Here is a 23162-nt window from a genome sequence, read left to right on the forward strand (position 1 = left end):
TTTGGTCATTCACATACGTGCAAGCACTCTATGGCACTCTTTTGGTCATTCGCTGACCTTGTTCTCGCTCTCTATTCAGGGGCGGATCAATGGTGGGCTATACAAGTTTTGCCGTACTTCTCCCATTCTAATACTTTTCTGACCACTCATTCCTCAAATCTGCCGTCCCTCCTAACTGGCCGCTCTGGGCTATGGCCCAAAAGCCTCTTGTAAATACACGACTGGTGAAAGAGGAGAAAAAAGTTATCTATCAACAATCGGTATCAGCAGGAAAGTGGGGAGGGAGCATCCAGTGCAATTCGGATATACTTTTTATACTTTATTAGATATAGATTTTACTACTGAGCTCAGAATAACCGATAAACGGGGTATCAGATTAGACCATAATGTGACTTTTTGGCCGGTTCTCGGCCTGAGCCACCTCGCGGCTTACAAAACTGGCCCTTGAAGAAAGGGAGAAAGAAAAAACTGTAAATGCCAGTGGAAGTGCAGTGAATATAAGTGTTAGTGCATGAGAAGGGTCAAATTTAACAGTTCCAGGAGAAAAGATCAGAAGGAGGATCATTCAACCAGACCTTCAACCGCGCTTATCCAATACTTTTTCTTAATAGCAGTTTACTCAATTTAAATGAGGATCTACATTATTTCAGCAAAATCACCGAACACACCAGATCAAAGCAATTGCCTTTCATGCCTTTTTTTTCCACTCTCTCCTTTTTTCATTATTATAATGCGATTAAATAAGTGCCAAAAGAATTAATTTATGCGATTAAATTAACTATAAGTAGAATTAATTTCTTAGTATTAATTAAAATTGAATTAATTCCATAGGTGCCAAAACATTAAAGTTATAATAGGAAGCAAAATTCCTTTGGTATTTTGCTTGATATAAGCAATTTTAATTACCTTATTAAATACGTTCAATTAGGTAATTAAAATTTCTTAAGGGGTCTCATACCTTTTAATATGGTGAAAAACGACGCTCTAATAGAAACATCATTTTGTGGTAAAATGTTTTTGTATAGTAAAATAAAAAGCACGACATCAATGTAATTGAATAAAAATTGATTTAAAAAAGGGAAACAGTTCAGTGCATGGAATGGAGCAAAAAGTTGAGATTTCATTCAGTCAATCTTATTTAAAATCAAATTTTAAATTTGAAAAATATTTAAATTTTGAAATTACTAGAGAAGTTTCAAGTCACTACCTTTGAAAAAGCACTTTACATGTTGTTTTAATCAAGTTCTGTTAAAGTGCTTTTTCAAAGCTAGTGACTTGAAACTTCTCTAGTAATTTCAAAATTTAAATATTTTTCAAATTTAAAATTTGATTTTAAATAAGATTGACTGAATGAAATCTCAACATTTTGCTCCATTCCATGCACTGAACTGTTCTGAAGCCACTGAAATGGTCTTTGAAAATTACAAAGTAATTAGCACCACCAAGTGATGTTGAAGTGATGTTGAAACGTTGAACCATCTCAACGTTTTGAACATCATCTGGTACAGGTTATTTGATGTACGCACTGCAATGCCGATAATATAGTGATCGCGATTGTACATTTTGGCACAATTCTCATCTTTAATTATTCTCATTCCCTTGCTTGCAATAGTTCCTTCAGAGAATAAGTTCCTCTTTAAGCCTGGCACATACAGTACATTGGACCACACAGGTCACTATGGATCAGTTCTCCAGGTTTCTCGGCTTTGTATGTTCTACAACAGAAAGGTAGTCTGTGCTCTTTGCCATACTGACAACCTTCGCAAAAAAATTTGTCACAGTTTGCAAAATCAGTTTTCTCAATAACACCCTTGTCACTCAATTCTCTCAAGATGCCTTGAGATTAACATGGCCAATTCGCTCGTGCCACAACCTGAGGTCATCTGTATCAGCTACATTAACCTCAAGGGGTCTCAACGTTTTGAACATCATCTGGTACAGGTTATTTGATGTACGCACTGCAATGCCGATAATATAGTGATCGCGATTGTACATTTTGGCACAATTCTCATCTTTAATTATTCTCATTCCCTTGCTTGCAATAGTTCCTTCAGAGAATAAGTTCCTCTTTAAGCCTGGCACATACAGTACATTGGTCATCAAGCCTTCAACCCATGTACTGTTGACATATTTGAGAATCTTTACCTCACCCTTTCCCTTGATGGGGAGCTCAGTATTGTTGCCAAGGCGAACTTTGTCAAAACAATCCAACCGTTGGAGTTTACACAAAATTTTATGATCAAAGGTCATGTGTGCAGATGCACCACTATCGAGGATCCATTGATCTCCAGTGCAGTGGCCCGACCCCAGCAACTGAGCGTTAAAGGCATAGTTGGCTGCGTCACTGTCGATACCCGGGTTTTTATATTCCTTTTTGCTCGGCAATCTCTAGCAAAGTGACCTTTCTTTCGACAGGAATAGCATGTCATGTTGGCTCGGTTGACTCTGGGTTGGTTTGTCTTTAGCCTTCAATGACTGGCTGAAAAATTTGGCCTACTACGATTCACGAAGAACGCCGACTTGTTTTGTTCGTTCTTAGATAACTCAGTTTCTTCATCGATGAGCCTGGCTGTTGAGTTGGCTATATTTTGTTTGCTTTCATCCATCGATAGCCATGATTGCCGAAAGTTCCGATATTTTGCCGGAAGAGTTCCTAGGATTTTTGTTATCAGTGTAGCGTCGCTGATGCTTTCACCAGAGTTCTTTATTTGATGGTCAAGGTTCTCGACTTTAGCGATGTACCGCGCTACAGAATCGCTTGGTTCCATTTTCATTTGGTGGAATTTGTCCAACAACATCTTGTTGAAATCGGATTTCTGCTGGAATACCGAGTCTAACTTCTTTAGCATCTCTGCGGAACTGGTGCAGCTTTCGACGAGCGTGATTTGTTTCATGTCCATCGCTGCAGTGATGGTAAACATCGCCACTGCATCGCTCCTTTCCCACTTTTCAAGATCGGTTTCGACGTCAGGCTTGGCTGTGGTTCCGCTCGCAACGGCATATACATATTTTGCCTTCAGGGCAAATCCTATTTAGAACCTCCACTCTGAATAATTATCACCATTGAATTTATTCATATTGGAAACGTCCACTCCGGCCATTGTACTTATAGTAGCGTGAACTTTAGGCTTAGCTGCCGGCGTGTTACTGCCACGACTATTATAGCAACAAATGCAAAAAAAAAACTTATAAAACTAAGTCTGCGCATGTCCTGGGCCCATAACATCTTAAATTCTTTACTAGTACACTTAGTTCTAGATTAACTTAGTTTAATATTCAATTATACACTGCTGGCCACCGTAAATGCAACACCCTGAAGGAAGCATGCAAATAATATGAAATTTACAACATGCATTAGCGGAGGTGAGATATGCAAATACGCTATTTAAGGCTTGGAGATTTGGACGATTTGAAGTACGGCAATTGTGTTTTTCTTGTGGTTTTTTCAAAAAAACGATCAATTATGCCTCGTAGAAAACAGCGATCATCTTTTGATCAAGTATCCGAGTTCGACAGAGGAAGGATAGTGGCCTACCGAGATTGTGGATTATCTTTCAGGGAAATCGGTAGTCGTGTTGGACGAAACCAAACAACTGTAATGCGGATATGTGATCGTTGGATGCAGGAGGGTACGACGGACCGACGTGTTCGATCGCATCCACCTCAGTGCACCACTTCACGTGATGACAGGCGTATTGTGCGTATGGCAGTGACGGATCGCTCAGCCACATCACGAACCATAGCACAGCAGTGCACATTCAGTCTGTACCGCATCATCCAGTGTCTGCGCGTACCATTCGACGCCGTTTACAGCAGAGTGGTCTGTCCGCAAGGCGTCCATTGCTTCGTCTACCCTTGACGCAGAACCACAGACGTCTCCGCCGCCAATGGTGCGATGAAAGAAGGATGTGGACGGCACAATGGAATGAAATTGTCTTTACTGGTGAGTCACGCTTCTGTCTACAACACCACGATGGTCGGATTCGAGTCTGGAGACACCGTGGAGAAAGGATGCTGAACAGCTGCGTTATGCACCGCCACACTGGTCCTGCACCGGGTATTATGGTATGGGGCGGTATTGGATATCACTCTCGCACTCCTCTAGTACGCATTGCCGGTACTTTAAAAAGCCAGCGCTACATCTCCGAGGTGTTGGAGCCAGTTGTCCTTCCTTACCTTAAGGGCTTGCCCACAGCCATATTTCAACAGGATAATGCGCGACCACACGTGGCACGCATTGTCCAAAGGTTCTTCGTCAATCGCCAGATTGAATTGCTTCCCTGGCCAGCTCGCTCTCCGGATCTTTCGCCGATAGAAAACATGTGGTCCATGGTTGCTCAACGATTGACCCAGATTACATCCCCAGCTACCACACCAGATCAACTTTGGCAACGCGTGGAAGCTGCTTGGTCTGCTGTACCCCAAGAACACATTCAAAGTTTCTTTGAATCAATGCCGAGGCGTGTGGCAGCGGTGATCTCCAACAATGGCGGCTACACTGGCTACTGATTTTGGCAGGAACCACACTTCACAGAAGTCTATAAATTTAATCATTTGATGCTTGGTCAACATGTTATCTACAAAATAAATATTGTTGCGATATCTCTTGTCTTTCTTGGTGTTGCAATTTGGGTGGCCAGCAGTGTAGTTATTACAATAATGCAGTACACACGGCCTCACACACAGTGACGATCGGCATATATATAAACGTGAACGGGACGAGAACGTTGCCAGATTTCTTTTTTTGCACATGACTTTTCTGACAAGGAAGAATTTATTTGTGAGGCATTTCAGTAATATATTTAATTATATTTCTATTAGAACATAGTTTTTTCATCATGTTTAAAGGTAGGAGACCGCTTAAACAATTTTAATTATCTAATTCAACGTATTTAATAAGGTAATTAAAATTGCTTATATCAAGCAAAATGCTAAAGGAATTTTGCTTGATATTTACTTTTAGGCAATTCTAATTGAGGTGATAAAAAAATTTGTGGGTGTTTTTTTCCCCCTTCCGCGAGTCAGCAAGATAACACCCCGGAGGTCAATTCACTAATATTACGTAATTTGATATTCGGACTCTTGATAAAAAGATGGATTCTTTTCTTTTGCCTCGGTGAACTTGAATTGCTATATGAAACCTTCAAGTGCGCGAATAGTTTTCACTTTATTCTTCTTTTTTATGCATTCGTATCTTAGATGCTAACGCCATTAGCCAACCACACGTGGACAATATTCGGTGTCACGTGGAAGAACGTCTCACACGTAGACGATCAAATGTCTGACGCGAATATCCCGGAAGTGTGTTGTTGTTGTTCCGCTGATGTAAGGTTAGGAAGTGGAACAGAAAAGAAATGTTCCAATGGAGATTTTGCCAAAGACCTTGTAGGAGATGATGTTGATGATTATGGTGTAGATTGTCTTAGATGAAACTCCCCTCTTGGCGGATCATCACTCTTTCCGGTAGATCAGTGCTTTTCGACTTATGATCCGCGGACCGGTGAGGGCAAACTTCAAAAATTGATGCTTATTCAATTTTATACCACAAATGTAAGAAAAAATCGCGAATGTTCAAATAAATGATTAAACCCACATAACTATATGGAGCCGGAATTACACTATAAAAGTTTACTGAAAGATATTTCGCAAAAGTTGAGAAAAAAAAGAAAACAATAAGGTTAAATTCGCTCAAATGTAACCAATACGCTTATTGGTTGCATTTTCCAAGCTTCATAAAAGTATTTGTGCAAAAATTTTATTGTGTAATCTCGGCATAAGTTGATAAGCAATGGAATTGTTCCAGACATTTTACTCGTCCTTGGGGGGGTCAAAAAGGTTAAGAACGGCTGCCGCAGATCAATAAATAGTAATTAATATTCGTCTAAATGAGCAAAAACAATTCAATTGTGGAAGATTTTGAAGGCTATATAATTAAGTAATATTAAAAGACAATCAAATAACTATTATACCTTTTATATATTATTCGGATAATTTTAGATCGAGATTTCTGAATTTCCTTTGAAACATTATTATGAAAATTCTATGTATATTCAAACTTATCATTTTATAATTTTAAATTTTCTGCAGTATTTTATGTTGGATTTATTACAGTTGTGCAGTGCTTCTCAATCTGTTTATATAATGTTGTATTGTACATATTATACGATGGTTCAATTTTGGCATTTTCTATTACTATTATTACTATTGTTTTAATATTTCAGTTTCTTTTCAAAAACGTATACGTTCTTGAAATTATTTCTGTGAGCTTTTGCCTACTTTATTTCCGAGAATATATCTAATTTTCAAATATTTTAATCAAATGTTTATGTTTATATTCTCAAAAGCAAACATTTAACTTCAATAGGAAGGACATAAGTTCAATGAAAATAAATTACGTCATTAAAATGAAATTTAAAAAAAGATATTAAAACACAAGTACTGTGAAAGCGAAAAAAAAGTTGAGATTTCAATTCTATAAATGATATATTTTTCTTTAAACTGTTTTAAAATTAATTTTTTTAATCATTTTCATAATTTTTTTATGCTTTAAAATACAGGGAAAAAAAACAGCAATCTTGATTCAATGCGACGTAGATAACGTTGATGATACTTTATTAATTTATTATCAATTAGTTAAGAAAAATCAGTTTGAGGTTTTAATGTTGTTACAAAATGCACCAATTATATGATTGGTGCTTTGAAAGCAAGGGAAAAAAATTCCGAAACATTGGATGTAATTGAAATATGAATAATGTAAATATTCTTCATTTTTCTTACTTTTTTTGCATTGTAAAACGACCACGTTTTAGAGATTTTTGTCCTCAGAAAACAAAAATCCGTAATTTCAACTGTCAGTATCTCGTCAAATTTCTCTTCGGATATGACATAGTGAATAAATGGAAATGCACAAGGTTTACTTATTTTATAAAATGGGTAAACACAGCTGTAGAAATTTTAATTTTTATATTTGCTCCTCAATTATCATTACAAGATGGAAATATCATAGTGAAATTTTCAATTTATTCATTCAACTGTTGTTCTTATTATTTTTCACATTTTACTTTAATTTTAGAATAAACAAATTTAATTTGAAAGTACAATACAAAACGCATTAATATTGAAATATAATACAAAATACATTAATATGAAAATATAATACAAAATACATTAATATGAAAATATAATACATTTGAAAATTTAATATAATATAATTTAAATAATATAATATAATTTAAATAATATAATATAATTTAAATAATATAATATAATTTAAATAATATAATATAATTTAAATAATATAATATAATTTGAACGTGAAATTTTGTCCTCCCCCCCTCCTCATGCTAGAAGCATGAATGTGAAAATTTTCACTTTTTCATTTATCAGCTGATTGGATACCTTATTTTGAATTTATTTTACCTTAGTATTGCGTGAAATGCGAAATTTTATTCCTATTGAAACATGTTACATAACATTTTAGGAAAATAACTTCCGTAGAATAACATGGGTAGAGTAAGTACTCAAACGTCATTCCCTATGTGTTTTTTTTTTAGTAAGAACATTGCACATTTGTGCTTCTAGCATGGAGGAGCGATATAACATAATTTGAAAATATGATATATATAATTTTCAAAATATATAAAATAGAATAAATATAATATAGAAAACCAATCATAGCTATATTTTCAAATTACTATTTTTTGTAATTTTTTGTTATATTTTGTATAATTTGAAATTCCCAATACACTGATCTCACGAATGGACACTTAATGATTCAAGTATATTTTAATGAAGCAAACCTGAATTTTTTCTTACTATAATTCGAGACGTAAAGAAGGTAGTTATATATTTGGAATGTAATATTTTGTTTCAATGCATTCATTTTAAATGCGATTTTTGAAGCTTTACACTTCTTCAATAACGCCCGCTGTATAAGCAATATAATCCGAAATAGATTTTTTTAATGATTTTCCAGGCTTTCCGTACGTTTCAGTAACTGAAACAATTATTAGCTCCAAAAAAATGATGCATTTAGGGATTAAAACAATAGCATTTGGCGTGAAATTGCGGAAATATTTTGGCGAGTTTTTATTTGTGTTTTGAGAGTGACGTTTACGGCAACCTTCGGGTAAACGTCAGAGATCGTCTCGACAGACTCGTGAAGATCCCACGAAGTGTTGTTTCCCGTGTAAGTAGTCTTGGGGGAAAAGGGTCTCTGCCTTCTTTTCTGTTTGGGTTGGGGGTTGTTCTCTCATTATTTTCATTTCCCGCCCAATGAATTTCAATTAAGTGAGAAAAAAATTAACAAAAAATTATAAGTAAAAAAATATAATCCGGAAACAAGATTTATACACAAGTGAGGAAATAATTCCAAGGAAATTGGATTTCTTTTGGATACATTAACTTATTCAAAGGTAAGTTGATATAGAAATTATTATAGTGTTATTATTAAATTTTTTGCAATTATCTTACGGTCATATGAAATTAGTATTATTTATTGCATACAAGAAAGTTATAATAAATCCTAATGAGTAAATAGGTTTAGACCAGCATTTCTAGACATTTTGTGAACCCAAGGAAGAACTAGTGATTTATCGCAAAAACAATTCGACAGGCCATTAACGTGCAGCAAAATGGTTTAAATTTTCATTTGAGCCCACGGGAATATTCCGAATATTGGATGTGCATACAATTAAATAATTTTTATTTGATAAGAATTAGATTTTCGAGTCTATCTCTAAATTTTCTGCCGTTTAGCGGAAAATAGATTGCGAAAACACTGGTTTAGCACAGTTTTTTTTTATCAACCTTCTCACAGCCGCGGACCGGCAAAATAATTGCCAATGTGAGAAATAATCTGCGAATGGAAAATAAAATTATTTCTTTACACAACAACAATTTGCATTAATCCAAGGAAAACAATAAATAAATAAGGGCAATTAATAAATAAATGCAAGAAACGATTTATGGACCGACAAAAAAAGTTAATAAAAGAAATAAAACATAAACAGAACGAATAGTTTGCAGACCTGCAAAATGTAAACAAATGGGAGAAATAATATGAGGACAGAATGAGTAAATAAGAGAAATAATTTGCTACATAATTAGATCCAGATAATTTGCTTGATAGGCAAGAAAAGGGAAACGGGAAATGATTTGCGGGCCATAAAAAAATAAATAATAAGGAAATACGATTTGAGGACCGACAAAAACAAATGTTTTAGAAATAATTTGCGCTCCGTAACAAATAAATTAATTAATGTGAGGATAAAATTTGAGGACCTGCAAATATAAAAACAAATACAACGCCACAACACGCAAAATGCCCAATGAGGTGGCTAAGAAAAAGATGCCCATAAAAATATGGATGTCATATATTTCCAAAAAAAAAAATATAGCAACCCAATTAAAAATGCTAACATAACTAACAAAAATTATAATCAATATATACACATGATAAAATACTATACAATGCCCATAAAGAATATTTATGGTTGTCTTATTCTAAGTATGGATAGCTTAAAAATGAAGAGGAGGAATAATTTGCAGACCGGCAAAAAAAATTAATAAATGGGAAAAATACTTTCACAGGACTCGGAAGACAGAAATAAAAACCAATTTAGAGATGTTTAAAAGTATAAAATCTAAAATTATACAAGGACTACAGTGAAACCTCACTATAAAACGGTTCTCGGTTCAACGATAAATCCCTCTACAACGAGGTTTTTGGAGTATTTTATGGAGATACCAAATGTTAAACTGATGCCTATTGATATATCGATAATGCTTCTACAACTGTTTTCTTGGTCCGTCGTATCAAGGTTTCACTGAAACGTTTCTCGGATGAAGAACATTGGTTTAGAGAAGAGCTGGGCAAATCGTAAAAAAAATCTAGGGGCCAAAAAAAATTTTACCCGGAGAAAAGGGGTCCGAAATAGTGCTTCTTTTGACTTTTTCAGGGCATAATGACCCTCTTTCATGTTTGCAGATGTGCTGCTATAAATTCCAGGCATTTTGTGCGGTGCTCTCAGCCTGCAATTCGGTAACCACACAAAGACAATTTTAGGCCCCGATACTAATTCGTGAGTCGTAACGGCGACCTGGTATCTGGGATTTGTCCGGCTCTAGTTTAGACCATAAATGTATGTACAGAAAATATTTTTATTAATCCCGATAGACACATTAGGTATTATAATTCCCATTCATTCCCGTAAATTAAATGGCAAACCATCTTTGTGGAAAATATATTCAGGGTAATGTCCCTCGAAAAAAAAAATCTTGAACTGATTTGGGTGGAGTCACTGATGTCTGTGGATCCATCTTTTCGAGACATATTTATGTTACACCCTATGATCAACTCCGCCATCGATCACGTCCTTTCATTTTAAATGGAAATTTCTCCCTTGAATATATCACTTCGGGATCATCGACTATATAATGAATAAACATTATATGCATGCCCATTCAAATATTTTCTCATGTATATGTTACTGTAAATTTGATAAATGCGGGTATTATGCATAATAACCGATTATTATGAAGACTTACCAAGCATTTTGGTAAGTCATGATAGATTTCATGACAAAATTCATGATAAATAAGTTATGATAAATTTTCTTAAGTTTATCCCTTTTACCGGTGGTTATGGACTGAAGCGTTGGTTTTAAATTTGATAAGTTTCCCTACATTAATCCGTTTTACTGGTGATTATGCATGTTACCCAAGCATCACGTCGTTGGTAAACATGATAAATCATACTATATTATATATGCTATACATGATAATTCATACATGTATTGTATCATTACATCATGGTCCGATCATAAAATTTTTTAACATCATATCTGGGTCCGACTATATTCATCACGCATAATAAAAAATATAATATTTTTTTCATATTTATCAAATTCACCAATTACACTAGTTTATTATGCATAATCACAGATATAGGCGATAAATTTCAAGTATTCGTCAAATTTACCAACGACGTTTGTATAGAATGCATGATCTCCAGTAAACGTGATAATTTTTTAGTATCCATCAAATTTACCAACAACACTTGGTTATTATGCATAATCGCCGGTAAAAATATAATATATTTTTTTAATATTTATTAAATTTACCAACGAGACGCTTTGGTATTACACATGATCTCCAGTAAAAGTGAAATTGTTTTTAGTATTTATCAAGTTTACCAAGGACGCTTGGGAGTTATGCATAATCTCCGGTAAAAGTGATAATTTTGTTTAGTTTTTATCAAATTTGCCAACGACGCTTGGGTATTATACATATTCACCGGTAGGGGTTTGATAAATTTTATCAGACTCACCAAGAAGATTGTTAAGCATGCATAATAACCGATTAATCCCATTCACCGTAAAATATATAATGAATAAACATGAAAAATGTATTTCTTGGGCATGTAAAAATAAGTAAATAATACATGCGCATGTGGAGATCTAATATTTTTATTTCCACGCCGCATCGGTATTTCTCATCAACAGAAAAGCTCTGCTCCTCTATAGCGTTTGTGCTTTTGCGGCGGGTCGGGTCGGTATTCATAGCCAGTCTCGTTGGCAATTTGCCGCAAACTCTGACTCAGAAATCAGGCTTTTGCTAAATTTCCTTTTTTTCCCTTCTATTTTATTATTATTTTACTTTACCTCCTTCACAGTGACGACGCTTCGAGCTAAAATGTAGGTTTTTCGGTCTCTGAAACACTTTTTTATCACCAGTGAATTTGTTTTTCTCTCTCTCTCTCCTCTGTTAAAGTTTACGGAAACAGACTCTATTTTTTTTCAATGCAATATTTATTTACTTTCCCTATGAAATGTTGATGTAGAATGATATAAAAGTGTTTACTATGTTATAAACATTACTATAGCTACCAGCGGTGAAGAAAAAAGGGGTAATATCATACGGAAAAGATTTTATTTTCACTCATCGTTTTTGAATGGATGGTTATATGACTCATACATACGTTACCTTAACAAGTCGTTTTACGTGAAGCGATCAGTGATGTACGTATTCAATGTATTAGGTGATTATAATTAAAGTTCCCGTACTCTGAGTGGTTTTTCTCAAAAACTGCTCATCCGAATACAGTCAAATTTTTTGAATATCTTAATGGGACCGTGGGAAAGGCATTTATGAAAAAAATAGTTCAGTTTTTGGCCACCAGGTGAGAAAATGGTGCTATTTCCTCATGGACTTTATATAGCGTATATACCAAGTTTCAATAAAATACGTTCCCCATCCAGAACGGATGCTGCATTGATTGGAGTAGTGTTAGTATATCCGAGGATGATGTCACTCTCCACTATGCATACGAAGGTTTTTAACAGCTGACTGATGCGAAGATATATTTTTTAAAGAAAGAATTCAACTGCCCCCGCGGGAAATCAAACCCGCGTCCTTTCACTCTATAGAGGTGAACGCTCTAGACCACTAGACTACGGAGGCAACGAAGATCTCAATCTTTCCTCTTTCCTTGGAGCTCGTGTGCACTGAACGGGACCGTACAGAGACGCATAGGCGGAGATAGACTTGAAAGTCTGGGGGGGGGGTACGATGATGATGATGTTAATTCATATATACACATACATATTAGATCGGTCGACTCCACCTTTGACGTTGGGGGGAGGCAATGCCTCTCATATCCCCTCATATCTCCGCGCATACATATACGGTCCTGTTCAGTGCATCAGTCAGCTGCTAAAAACCTTCGTATGGATAGCGGAGAGTGACATCATCCTCAGATAAGTCGCCATCTGGTGGCATTGTCAGCAATTTTGAGCTAAGGCCTGAGTTAGGTCCGACCGTCCATGCACGGTCCCGTTTCGTGTACACGAGTTCTAAGGAAAGGTATATTTAGGTATGTAAAGGTACAGACCAACACGAGCTCCGTTGCCTCTGTAGTCTAGTGGACTAGGGTGTTCATCAGGAAAGTGAAAGTACATGGGTTCGATTCCCCGTTGGGGCAGTTGAAGCGCTTCTCTCTTTCCAAAATATATCTTCGCATCAGCCAGCTGTTAAAAAGCTTCGTGTCAGTATATACAGACGTGTGCTACATTAGTCTGAGCAATGTCAGTATACTGAAACTACTCAGACCTATGTAGCCCCCCCCCCATTCTGGTAGGCGCATTCCATTGGAACTTCGTATGGGAAACTGTAAAATGCAATGAAAAAAGCTCCATGCGTTTTGATCTCCCGTAATCTAATCTCTCCCCCCTAAATCTCTCTCCCGTGGTCTCATTAAGATATCTTAAAAATTTGGCTATATTCAGATAAGCAGTTTTTGATAAAAACTACTCACAGTACGGGAGCTTTAATTACATTCACCCTGTACATTATATCATATTTTCATATATCATATTTGATGTGGTGGTCGTTTGGTTATAGTGACGGACTCGCGATGCGAGGATCCGGGTTCGAACTCCACAGTGGTGGTCGGCTGAAGTTGGTTTTCTGTGGTTCCCAACTTCAAGGCGCAAATGCGAGCCGATCTCCCCGTTAAAAAGTCTCGCCACAGAGAGCAACAGTGCTACAACGATAAATCATTCAATCATAACACTTCACTCATAGTTAGAAGAACTGGTGGCAGATGGCAGCACTACACATAACAAGCATTACAGAAAAACAAAAAAAAATTCACGTCAGGTTTCACTACACGTACACGCACATTCCCGCATGTACCGATTCCTTGGGGGTTCCGCGGGGGGGGGGGGGTGCATGTGTGGTGTAGCAGTAGTAGGTAGGGATCCTCGGGGATCCATGATGTTCTTAAGCCAGCCACCTCGTTGGGCAATTTGCCTGTTGTGGCGTTGTATTTGTATTCGTAAAAGAAAAAATTAAAAATTTGTACTTAAATTTAAAAGTTATTAAAGTATGTAGTCAATTTAAATATTCGTAATGAATTACAGAACGGCTTATAATTTTGGTCCCGTCAGTGGTCAGTGGCCGTTGTTGGCAGGAATTATTGTAGAAAATTGTAAAGTATGGACAAAAGGCAGTTGGTAGGCAGATAGACGTATGTGGGTACATCCTACTGATGAACAGGGACCTTCATATGGTGTTTTTAAGGGTATTTATGGCAAAATAATTAAAAAAATTCCGTGCAAAATCATCTTTAAAAAGTAGCCAAAGATGCGGACGAATTCGACCCGCATCCGCGTCGTGTAAATAGCTCCGAATAACCCAATGTACAAAACTTGTATGTGCGAATGCGAAGCCCGCACTAAGGTTTTGACACATGCGGACGACATAATCCGCGGACCCGCATTAACACTTCGAAGGTGCAGGCGAATTTCGCCTCGTTTGAAAAGCTCCGTATATACCAATTGTTAAAACTTCTTCTGGACCCGCGTCCGCATCCACTCCGTGTGAAAGGACCCTAAGGGCCTGCTTATATCTCTTCATTGAGCATGATGTGGTTGGTGGTTAGAAGTATAGAGTAAAAAATGTTAAAAAAAATAATGATTATTGTCAAGATTAGAGATCGTTTGATAGGTCATAAAGGTAATTTAATATAGATATTTTTCTGCTATATGTTTAAACCGTTTTTGAACTAATATCAAAAGCCATTCGTGATAATTGTAGAATGGGTGCATTTGATGCTTAAACATGAAACTAATGAACACATATTTTAGATACTTTATGCATATCTAGTGCTATGCATAACTTGTGTTTAGGATGCAATGCCATCTATTTTAGAGAAGAACTTCCGAGAATAGAAAGCAAGAATAAATTAGCTAAGTATTATGGATATTTAAATGAATGTTTCAATCGCATAGAAATGTATATAATTATACGTGGAGAGGGGTCATGCGTATTGTCTCAACTATTTTTCTCAGTTGAAAATTAACGAAGACTTTTGAATGAATATATACCTGTGCGTATAAAATAACAGCATATGAAGCGTAGGATGAGCTTGTCCCTCACTTAATACGGTTCATTCCCCTCATTTTCAGGGATTTCGAATTCAAATATCTAAACGCATATTGCACATAAAAATATAACTTTTTCTTTGCTTTCCCAGGTGAGGAAAAAGCCAGTGCCGTCTTCACGCATGGGCCCACCCGGGCACGGCCCAGGGGGCCCTCAAGAGAAGGGAGCCGAAACTCGTGACGTCACGGAAGAAGACCATTTCACCTATTGCCATTGGCTTTTTTTGTAGTATATCCAATGCCAAGAGGAGAAATGGCCTTCTTCATTGATGTCACAAACTTCGCGCGGAGGCCTCGTTCTATAGGTGGTGTTGGATATACACGCTACTTAATTGTGATGATTGTGGGCGCGGTAGCCCAGGTCGATAAGATATTCACCTAAAGTACCAGAGGGTGTTTAGAAGTGTCGCGAGTTCGCTACCCGGTTCGTCATTGTCAGAAAATTTCCTGGGGCAGGGCCGTATCTAGGATTTTTGCCGCCCAGGGCAGTTGCTGCCTTTACTTCCGACCCTGCACAGCGGTACAGCCGAAACGGCAACATGACCACAGAAAAAATACTGCTACCACAGGGAATCACACATCGAGTAGTTAGTGCTCTCCTCGGGGCGTATAAAAAAACTGCCGTTCGGAATCGGATATAAATTGTAGGTCGGATATAAATTGTAGGTCCTGGTCTAATTAGCCCTCATGTGCAGAAAATCACCCTGGTGCGACAAAAATAATCAATGTGGTGATTCTGCATCCATTCGAAGAATATCAAACGTCTCAAGTTCTAAATGAATTACCCCATCGCTAATGTCATTCGTGTCACTGCTGTAGCCGTTGGAGCTATAAACAGTCAAATCGTGTTGGGGAAAAACACTAACTTCAATTTGTGCCTGAGGGCGCTTCCATTTATACGGTACCGATAGAAAGATTATAAACACGACATTTTCACGTTAGGTTGATGAACGATGGTTGGTTCGAATCAATGACATGGACATATAAGAAATCCAATAATTTTTTTACAGTAATATTCGCTGAGATATTTGAATTCAAAATAAAGAAAAGTTGAGAAAGAAATGCATAATTTCTTGAAAGGAGCGTTTTTTGTTATTTTATGCTGTTTTTTGCTAACGTTTTTCCATTTTTGAATTCAGATCTCAGTGAATTTTGCAGTTGGAAACATGGAACTTTCTTCGTCGTCCTCAGAAGAGACAGGGAAACAACTTTCTGTTTGGAAGTTAGAACATGGGCGGCTGTATAAAAATTTAGATTATTTTAATTTAGTTACACACTGCATTTTTACTTTTGAAAGTGGTAGTGATTCTTGAACACATTTTGAGAGCATTTTTGAAATTGAAACCATACGTCTACGCTGAACGGTTGATGAGATAAAGGCGGAATTAGAACTTACAGGACACCCTGTATATTCAATTATACACGGGACCATGAAATGTTAAATATTCCAAAAAAGATCTTAAACTATATTTTCTTTGGGCCAGGCATGACAATGCTTTCGAATAACAGCTCAAGTGCATACGAAACGTAGCAGGATATGACGTAATATTGTCATCAACAACGTAAATGTTTTAAATATTTTCCACGCGCGCGAACATTACAAAACGTTTCCGTCCCCGTTTAAAACTCTTTCCTGGAGCATCGCGCGAGATTTATAATTGCAGCTTGGCCATTGGCACAATTTCCACAGAATAATCATTTTATATAACGAGCTGCTGGAAGGGCGCTTCTTCACCATCAGCTTAGGAAAAAATAGGTCTATGATTTTGTTTGTGATGGGCTTCGCAGGGTAAAAAAAAGGAGTTTTTTTCCAAAAATAACATAAGGGGGGAGGGGGCAAAGCTAATTTCCCACAGCTGGGTCTTTCTCTCTGGTACACCGGGAATATGTACACACACACACACACACACACACACACACACACACACACACACACACACACACACACACACACACACACACACACACACACACACACACACACACATTTCTTTCCTTCGTATTTCGTTCCGTCAGAAACTCCTTAACTTTTTGGAATGATGGAGAAACCAAAAGGGAGCTGGAGGAGAGAGAAGAGAGTAGAGAGTTTGAGTCAAAGTTCGGCACGAGACTAAAAATACATCTCTAAGAAGCCTCTCGTTCTCCTTGAGGACCCGCAAGATCACGTGAGCGTGGCTCCTTGGTATTGAAAACGATGTATAAAATTTTTAAAGGAGTTTATATCTGCTCCAAAAAAAAACACAATAAGATGTTCTTAAAATAATGAACTACGCCCAATCTTTTGAAATACTTGTCTTTCAATTGTTAATGAGGTTATAGCGTGTCTTATCTTTTCTGATTATAAACTGTAGTAAAATCCCTCTTGTGCGGACACTCACGGGACAAAAAAAAAAAATGGTCCGTAAAACAGGGATGACCGTATCAAAAGAAATTCTGTGTATACGTAATTACTGAATTTACATGTTTTGGATAAACTTATAATTTGATGTATGGTGGATTTTCTTTTAAAATGTATTTTAGGCTTAGAGACTAGATCCAATGTCTTTCCATCATTGTGTCCACAAGAAAATGTATTTAATCAATGCATTGAATTCAGTTGCAAGAGCACGAACTCCAATACTACGTTTTTCATTGTATTCGGGACATCAGTTTTTTTTTCTTATTGATAAGGAGCGATGATTATACTAGAGTTGGCAAAATTAAACAGCGTAGAATAATATACGAGCACAACACGTGGTCTCGGATTCTAAACGGACATCAGGGATGCCAAACCTATTTTAGCAAACTTCAAGCGAAAATTTCATTCAAAAGTAGCGAAATATAAAAAAAGTAGATCAGATATTTCAACTTTTGCTCCCATCTAGTAAGCATAATTCGAAGCAAAATTGCACTCATTGGTGTCCGTATAGGGGTTTTCGCCCAATGGAAGAGGAATGATGAAAATGGTGTCCGGGACAACATAATTTCAAAAAGAAAACTCGAAATTTCGCAATTATTCGCAACAACGAATTCCAAATGAAAAATTTCACATCAATTCACAAGAAAAAAAAGCTCTGAAATGAATAAAACATAATGCAAATTAAAAATTAAAAAACAAAAACCGGCCGTATTACTGTAAAGTGTTACTGAAAGTACTTAGTACTGTCATTAGGGGCCACAGTACTTAGCTAGTGACCGTATTACTAAAAATACTTTGTTGAAACTAACATTGTAATGATATATCTCTACTTTCTCATAATTTAACCTTATTTTTCAAATACTTTTGATATCATTTTTTCCCGAAATTCCAAAAAGTTGCTTATGCAGTCGAATGCACTTATTAAATAACCCGGATATAACAAATCTGCCCCATTCACGTCTATATATTTTTACCTCTGTTATAACTTACCCTGCTTAAAACATAACATACACTGTGTATATAACAAAAAAAAGGTCTTAACCAAGAAAATAACCCGGATATAACATACTGCAAAAAACCCTAGAAAAATATAGTCAGAAACATTCATTGTATGCGGGCGATATCTCTTTTCTGTTTTCACACAAAAAGACCCATATTTTTTCAATAAACGAGAAATTATATACATGGCTGGAATTGTTGCATTTTTCATCAACAAACGACGCGGAATATATTAAATTAATAATCTTCAGCGCTACCTGTCAGTGATAAATGTAACTATTTTGGCGATAAACTTTTTGACATTTAATAAAATCCTCTCTTTCTGTGCAAATCTATCGTTTATGGTTTCGAATTATCGAGTTTCCACTTGTTTTATTATTACTTTATGATCTTTTTATCCGTGGCGGTGATAAAGAACAATTGCTGCAAATCAATTCAGTCACCGTTGAAAAGCTATGCTAATGCAGGTGTATTATTGATCGGTGACGTTTTTATGAAATTCATCATCAGTGGGGTTATTTTTTCCGAGTTTTTAAATTGTGCACTGCTGTCAATTTCAAACGAAAACTTGGCGTAAACTCAAAAAAATCATTAGCATTTCCAAAAATGTCTGCATGTTGTTGTATGTCTTGCGTTTCCTAATAAATTTTCAAACTTTTCAGATGTCTTGCAGAAACTGTATCCATACTATATTATATTTCAACTATGTGAAGTATGAACTTATTTTGTCCACAACAATCAATCCTATAATGCATATATGTTATTGCTACGTAAGCTAATTTCAACACCTCTCTTATAACATACACGTCGGTTATTGCATAAACTTCTCGAATCACATAGGGGCTATGTTATAACCCCTAGAACTCGACTGTATTTACATCTAACGCAATATCAGCGGGTAAAGAAGTGATGCTTATGATTCCCCTTTGAAGCACGCTCACAAGTACTGACCAAAATTATGACTTTTAAACTTCAAAAGGTGTAAATTACTTAGATTTCGCGAAAAAGTTGTAAAAAATCAAATTTCAGCATTTATTCAGCAAATTTCGCATTTATCGCGGTAATTTCGTAAATGCGAAATTTACGTAACGCTAGTTATCATATTAGTTTCAATTTTCTGAAGAGTAGCGCCGCAGAAAGCAAGAAGACCTTCAATACGATACTCACATAAAATGAAAATTCAGGCATTTTCACTTCAAAATATAGAGACAGATGGTAGCATTAGTATAACTCAAAAAAGTGAAGGGGTGCGAGTGGCGCAGTGATAAGATGCTTGTCTACCACCATGAAAGCTGCCGTCAGGTTCTAAGGTTCAATTCCGGAGAAGTAATTGGATGTAGCAACGGTGTCTCAATTATTACTTTCGCTGATATTCACTAGGGAATTTATACAAAGTACCGCAATTCATAATACACATTGGACAGTTCCATTTTAACTCCTTAAAATTTCTGAATTAGAAAAAGGGATTTTAGCTTAAAGCAGAAAATAATCTTGTTTTGGGGCAACTGAAAAAAAAGAAGCACTTTTTAACATTTTGAAGCCTGTTATGTGAGAAAGAACAACAAAGTTGTCCCGTTCAACTAAACAGAACATATGGTTATCGTATGTATAACCCGGATATTTTTCGGATATAGTTATCATTCGGTTATCGTTATCAGAAACTACGAATCTTGATATGATCTCATTAAACGGTGTGCACAGTAGTAGAAATCGGAACTACGATAATCCGTGCGTTGTGTGTGTGTGTGTGTGTGTGTGTGTTTGAGACATTGGGTGTCCCCACTTGTAACTATGGAGTACCCACTTTTAAACACTATTAAGTAAAATTCCAATCAACCCTATGCAGTAACTAGGACAACCGGGGCAATACCACGTGATCTCAGTGGGCCCCCTCAAATGATGTAATACTGCCCCCTCGTTTGAGCCCATGGCATGAATGTGATAGGAATAATTTTTTATTCATATATCTGAAATTACATATCCACTTGGACCACGTGCATGTGGACTTGCGCTGGGTAGGCGTTCCAGAGAGGGGCGTTCGCCTCTTTAAAGAGCCAAATTGTAAGGAAAGATTGGTCTGTCCCGTAAAATACGGGTGCATCCTATGAACCGGCAGAATTAGTCATCACCCAGCGGAGTGTAGCAAATTTACACAATGCAGTTGTTTAAAAATAATTTTTGAGATCATCCATCATTATCTGGAAGGATAGAAATTGCTAAAACTAATTCACCGTGGTCTATCGCCAAGTACTGAAAATACACGTCTTCACAGGGGGATGTGAAAGGCCCGTAAATATCTGCTTCATTACAAGCAAGAAAAATATAAAAAAAATATTTATCATCACCACGAGTTTCACTCAACTTTAAAAAATGGTTGGTGATATCTTAATATCACTTATTATAATTATTCAAATAGATATGATTCCTATAATTTCGTATGATTTTGATTTAAGCTTGTGTTTTGTTTAGGGATCTGTGAAAAAAAGAGAGAGACTCAACAAAGCTTCTTTCTCAGCGGGAAATCTGGAATGTCCAACGCCCCCCAGTTTCTGCAAGCCCTCCCAGCCGAGACAGACGCTACAGATGGTGACATCGTCACTTTCCAGGTGAAGGTCGAAAATCCCGTCGAGGGTAACACGAAACCGGTGGTGACATGGTGGCGATGCGGAGAGATGTTGGAACCTCTGTCCGGGAGGCGAGAGATCATCCACCACGATGACGGATGGCACGAACTCATCATTTCGAACGTCAGCGAGGAAGACGATGGTGAATACGAGTGCCGAATCGAGAATGACCAGGGACTCACTTCGTGCTTCGGCTCTCTATACTATTATCAACGGGGTGAGTGATTATAGAATTATACTATATTGCATTATATACGATGGGATCCATACAGGGTGGTTAAAAATAAACTGTGACACTACTCAGACGTATGTAGCGCCCATTCTCATGGAGATATTTTGATGAAAATATGTGCCTTCGCTTCTAAAGGACCCCGGAAAACTCAAACTTCACACTTTTTTGATTTAAGGGGCCCAATGTTTTCTTTTGCGCCCGGGGACTCGACCGACTTTAATGGAGGTGCTGCTTTAATCCGCTACTGCATAGGATATATAAACTATGGGGAAAAGAAAGATTTAATAAAAAATAGTTCGATTTTTGACCACAAGGTGAAAAGTTTTATCGCAGTTTTCTCCCCCCCCCCCGGTCTAAATAACGTATATACCCCGTTTCAATGAACCGCATCCACCACAGTGGGCGCTGCATTGATCGGAGTAGTGCCAGTATAATTCAAACGGTATTACTCAGCTTGATTACACTGACATTACTCTGACCCTTGTAGCGCCCGACGTGGTGGACGCATTTCATTTTGAAACTTGGTATTTACGCTTTTGGACCACAAGGAAAAACGTAACAGTGTTTTAACAAAATCGCCAACTTTTCACCTGGTGGTCAAAAATCGAACTACTTTTGTCGAATCTTTCTTCTTGCCATGGTCAATATATTAATTATATCGTCCAAGTTTCATCAAAATATCTCCACCAGAATGGGCGCTACATACGTCTGAGTTTATTACGCCAGTATATTTTTAACCAACCTGTACTCATAACCATTTACCGACAGAATTCAGATTTAGATTGATTTTTATTTTTATTTTTCCTTTTCTTTCCACTTCTGATCCTTCCGTTTACTCATGTCAATCAAAAAATTTCATGAAAAAAAGAGGTTTTACCATAGTTTTTCTTGACTTGCCCATTTCCATAGAAACAACCTTAAAATTAAGACGAAAAAATTAAATTTTATTACTCCTTGAACTAGTCATTTTAGAAAATAAAATTTACGGCATATGTGTTGAAATGAATGAAATTTTTGTTTCACACCTCCAGGAAGAAGAAGAAGAGTATTTTCATGAACGAAAAATGTCTTTTTTTCTGATTAACACAAAACCGATGTTTTCCATTGGCCAGTAAAATATTAAAGCATTTTATGATGATCTTAAAATATCGTGGTATCGATCGCATCGTAGTACAATCGTAGTCTTTCCCTCGAAAGATTGGATAAAAATGAGATACAGTTTATCGCAATGATTGATATTCTTGATTATTTCCAGTTTTTATAACTAACAAAATCTATTTTATAATTATATCGATTATATGAAATATAATTGAGTACAATAATATAAAATAATTTATATTAATAAAAATATACAGAGAGAGACAGAGATTATTTAATTCCCCCCTTTCCACATTTTACTGGCGAACCGTTGATCATACAGGCATACATCCCAATTAGAAAAGTATCCAAATAACGTGTACAACTCAAGAACGTCATTCACATTGTAAGCGGTTGTATGGTTATTGAAATACAAAAATTAACTTCTTATACCATGTGTTCAAAACCTCAATCAGAAAAATGTTGCCTTGTCTCTCCTGAGACAAACAAAGAAAAATTGCATGATTCCAAGTTCAATATTCGTAGAGATATTTGAATTTGAGAATTGATGGAAAGTTGAGGGAAAGAACAGCAAAAACTAACCGACAACGATACTTTCCGTTATTTATGCTGTATTCGAATATCTCAGCGAATATTGCACTTAGAAACATGGACTTTTTTGTGGGCCTCAGATGAGACAACGCAACAACTTTATAATTGGAAGTTAAAGGATAGGTTTTCCCTGTAAAAAGTTAATTTTTGTTTTTGTTTCATGACACACTGTATTTTCACCCTCAAACTGAACACACGCGAGAATATGTTTACAGATCATACCTCTACGACGAACGGTTAATGGGAAAAATGCTGAATTTTTACAGGACACCCTG

The 23162-nt window shown here is 36.5% G+C and overlaps 2 protein-coding genes across 2 annotated transcripts in view; both read left to right on the forward strand.

Moving 5' to 3' along the window:
- LOC149077608 (uncharacterized) overlaps positions 1-14195 on the forward strand; it is a 165409-nt gene extending 151214 nt beyond the window's left edge. The window contains exon 5 of the mRNA XM_089242381.1: positions 14137-14195. Within this exon, the coding sequence (XP_089098507.1) occupies positions 14137-14195 (59 nt within the window). The remainder of the gene's footprint in view (positions 1-14136) is intronic.
- LOC149077613 (protein Obscurin-like) overlaps positions 8138-23162 on the forward strand; it is a 218920-nt gene continuing 203895 nt past the window's right edge. Inside the window, exons 1-2 of the mRNA XM_089245168.1 lie at positions 8138-8414; positions 20812-21183. Coding sequence (XP_089101294.1) covers positions 20871-21183 — 313 coding nt within the window. The 5' untranslated portion in view covers positions 8138-8414; positions 20812-20870. The remainder of the gene's footprint in view (positions 8415-20811; positions 21184-23162) is intronic.

The sequence above is a fragment of the Pholcus phalangioides genome, unplaced genomic scaffold, assembly GCF_987345545.1.
Source record: "Pholcus phalangioides strain wild (caught in Gottingen) unplaced genomic scaffold, Ppha-v1.0 ptg000015l_1, whole genome shotgun sequence".
Classification (NCBI taxonomy): domain Eukaryota; kingdom Metazoa; phylum Arthropoda; class Arachnida; order Araneae; family Pholcidae; genus Pholcus; species Pholcus phalangioides.